At 37.7% G+C, this 3,770-nt stretch overlaps 1 protein-coding gene across 1 annotated transcript in view; it reads right to left on the reverse strand.

Moving 5' to 3' along the window:
• Positions 1-2,941, reverse strand: part of ANGPTL2 (angiopoietin-like 2) — a 7,311-nt gene extending 4,370 nt beyond the window's left edge. Inside the window, exon 1 of the mRNA XM_010076620.1 lies at positions 2,093-2,941. Coding sequence (XP_010074922.1) covers positions 2,093-2,897 — 805 coding nt within the window. The 5' untranslated portion in view covers positions 2,898-2,941. The remainder of the gene's footprint in view (positions 1-2,092) is intronic.
• Between the last annotated feature and the right edge of the window lie 829 nt (positions 2,942-3,770).

A 3,770-nucleotide genomic window follows, 5' to 3' on the forward strand; every position in this document is an offset into this window, starting at 1 on the left:
AAACATGACAGAGAAACGCTTCTTAATGACTGTCTTGTTTTAGATCATAGTGATAATAACGTTTTGTTCTGAAGTACCTTCCTTTGGGTCCAGTGCCCCGGTGCTGTGTCAGGTTGTTACAGGAAGGGTCGCTGCTCTGAACTGAGTTATAAGTAACTTGTGAAGTAGGTTGTTTCAAAAAATATTCATGTAGAAAAAAGATGAGCACTTTATGATAAGCGATGTGTACAGAACTCTCTGCAAGTTGGTTAAATTTATTTCTGTGGCAGTTCTTATGCTCTCCAGTTCAGATTCCTGGTTTTTGACTGGGGTAAATCCGACTGTGCCAGTCATATTACTGGTTGGCCAGCAGTAACAGATATTGCATGTTTTTGAAAAAAAATTGGGCTCATTCCAGACACCTGTCTGAAGCATAATTTACAGCATTAATTGTGGGGACGGATTTTGTCTGAGATGTGCTTTGTGAGTGGAGAACATTCTGGAGGATGAGAAAAGGTATTAAACGTTCCTTGCCCACAAAGAAAGGTGAGGAGAGGGGAGGAGGATACCCTGGAACTGAAAGGTTAAATAGCTTAACTTCACTTATGGGACATGCTTGAACAAATGAAACTGCTGCATACGAGAAAATAAGGAGAGAAATCAGTATTATGATGCATTTGGTCAGAAGAAAGGTGAAACTTTCTAAGTTATGTAGATAAGGGAGAAGTGGCAGATGTCAAATCTTAGAATAATGGAGAAGGGGGGAGGTCTTAAAAAGAACACTTGAAAATATTCCATTTACAGAACGATAGGGAAATACTGTTACTAAGCTTGAACCTGCTTTGAGATCAAAGTCAAAATAAGAGAGGCCATCCTGTAGTGTGTTGTTCCAAATAAATCGTAATAGACCTGATTTTTCTCTTGATTTTTTTTTTTTAACATAGAACATTAGAATAATGATATTTTTGTCTGAGCTTCTACATGCCACAATGCAGGCTTTGGTGAGTTCATCTCCGGCAATATTGTGAAATCACTGCTTTGTAGCAAAGTGTTGGAGACTGTGCTTTAGACTGAAACAGCTGCTCAAGTTTCTTTCGTGGTGGATATTTCCATGCAGAAATAAGTCTTTTATTTTTTAAATGTGGCAGTTGCATTATTTGATAATTCTGAAGAGTCTGTGTTTTGGATTGTATTGCAAATAGCCTTGAAATATATTCCGAATGCAGTTCATGTGCCTTACTCTGTTTCAGATCTTAGTTTCTTAGATGTCCGTGGGTCCCCTGTCTTTTTTCTGAAGCAAGAACATGTTGCCCACATGCTGAAGAACAGACTTCTGTTGTATGGGACACATAATACTTGAACTATTTTTTTTTTAATACGTGGCACCATAGGTCACACTGGGTTCTGTACCTGATATTTCTTTATCATGTAGATCAATTGATCTCTAATGTGACTTTGGTGCCTCTTACCTTGCTCATGGCAGAACTCCTAGGGCTCTTATGGAGGGCTGTATAGTATCCCTGACTGTTCCACCGCTTGCTTCCCTTTGCTCCTGTCTTAGAGTGCAAGTGCCCCATGTGAGGTACAGAGCAGATACCTATTCCTTTTCCAGTTACACAAGCACAAAAATTATCACATGCTAGATCAACAAACTTGTAATAACTTCATAAATGTTTACACCAAAAGTGTCAAACCCCTTCAGATGTTATGAATTATAGCAGTTAGGTCTTGGGTAGAGGTACCTAAAATTTAGATGATAGACTGTTGATTATTCATATTTTTCTGCAGCTCCTTTATCTCATACATCTCCTATAAATGGTGGGGTTGTCTTGGCAAAGTACCATGAGAAAAATCTGTGGGGCTAGTGTGTCTGAATCTGTTAAGACATTTGGAATTCATTTTTTTTGCTTTCTTTCTCTGTTTGCACTACAACACGTAAAAATACACAAGATAGACAGACAATATCAGATCTAAGAAATCTCGATGAGGTCAAAATAATTAATTTGCATTTATTTTGCTAAATAAATTGTCTGCATTTGTGATACTACAGTTAAAATGTTGTCCACTGCATACTGGCATAAGCTAATGTAGACATATCAATAATATTACTTACCAGATGGTTTATCAGTTGAAGTTGGAATACTAGTAACTGCAGGCATAGTTGGTAACGTAGGTGGCAGAACCTTTAAGTTCTGATCGCTCTGGATCTCATTGGTAGCTATCTGGTTAATAATGCGATTGTAAGTAGGAGGCTGGTACACTTTATTTGGTGGCTGTGGAGTTTGTGGCAGTGGCTTTATGGATGGCATTCTTTGACAGTGTTCTTCCAGTTGGGCAATTATTACTGACTGATTATTGGCAATTGACATCAAATGTTGGTACTTGTGCTCTAAGTCCTTGTATTTGTTTGCAAGCTGCAGCATATCTGCAGTTTGGTTCAAAATCTTATTCTCGAGTTGAGAAAGTTCTAAGGCGTTGTCACGTTTTCGGATAATTTCATGTAGTAACTGCATGTAGAGTTGTGTGACACGAGAATTCATATTTCTGCTCTCTTTTCTTAAGAGCTTGACCTCATTAACAATCCCACCATCAACTTCTACCAGCTGCTGGAGAGTTTCTATTTGTCTCTTTTGTTTAAGAAGTTCATTGTTAAGTAACTGTAATTCTTGCTTATTTACCCTGTTTTCAAGTAGAACTTCAGGCTCCTTAGAATTAACACAGATGGCACCCGTCACTCTCTGCTGAGGTACAATGAAGGTGTAAGTGCATTTGTCCTGTGTGTCACTGGAACGCTTGTATCTGTTCATATAAATGAATTCCTGTTCCGTTTCCTCGTCATTGCCTTCGAGTTCCTGCATTTTGCTTGCAGTCGCTCCCCCAACAGCTAGCAGCACTAAACAGATGAATCTTGTCATCATGATCCTCTTGTTCTGGTCAAGCGTTCTTCTGCAAAGAACTTTTTCAAATCTGTTTTAAAATAAATTTAACAGTAAGTAACAAATAGGAAATAAATGCCGACTTACAACTGATAATCTGTTTGAAAATTTACAGAATCCTACGTAGTACCTAGTATGCCTGTGTACAAATGAGATAATTTTGTTGTTGGCTAAAGGGACATCATGGGGAATAGCTGTATCAGTCTACGGCCAGAACTGTAGTTAATGGTTGCTAGTTTATCTAAAGCCTGCCAAGAACCTCAAAAAACAAAGTGATAAATGCCAGGATTGGAAGAGTCCTTTGTTCCAGCAAGTACCACAAAAGTTTCCAAGATTGGTGTTTTAATTTAAATATGAATTACATTTTAGTTTCTTACAGTTGCAACTATAACCTCTAGACGTAAACAGAATGAAAGTTAATATGTGCTGTTAAAAGTTCTAAAAAATTAAAATAGCTCATTTGTAGTATTTTATAGCTGCCTGCACATTGCAGGAGATCCATTCTAGATGAAATATAACAATTTAGTCAGCAGTACACACAGGTAAAAAAAAAAAAAAAAAAAGAAGAAAGGGAAAAACTTTACATTAGTCCTTAATAATTATAAATCAAACTCTACTGCTCAAATATCATAGGTAGTAAAATCTGGTTTTTTTCCAGACTAGTAGAATTTACAACTAAAATATCTATTGTGACTCTCACTGGAGACACTGTCTTTACCCTCATCCAGGTCATTTCACTTCATAGTCTCTTCTCGGAAGGGGAAGAACACGTGCCTGTGTGCATGGTGGACAAAGGTGACCCCCAGCTATTAGAATTAGCTGCTGCTGTTTACTGACAGATTGCAGCAGTGCTGT

Source organism: Pterocles gutturalis, unplaced genomic scaffold (genome assembly GCF_000699245.1).
Source record: "Pterocles gutturalis isolate BGI_N339 unplaced genomic scaffold, ASM69924v1 scaffold44328, whole genome shotgun sequence".
NCBI lineage: Eukaryota > Metazoa > Chordata > Aves > Pterocliformes > Pteroclidae > Pterocles > Pterocles gutturalis.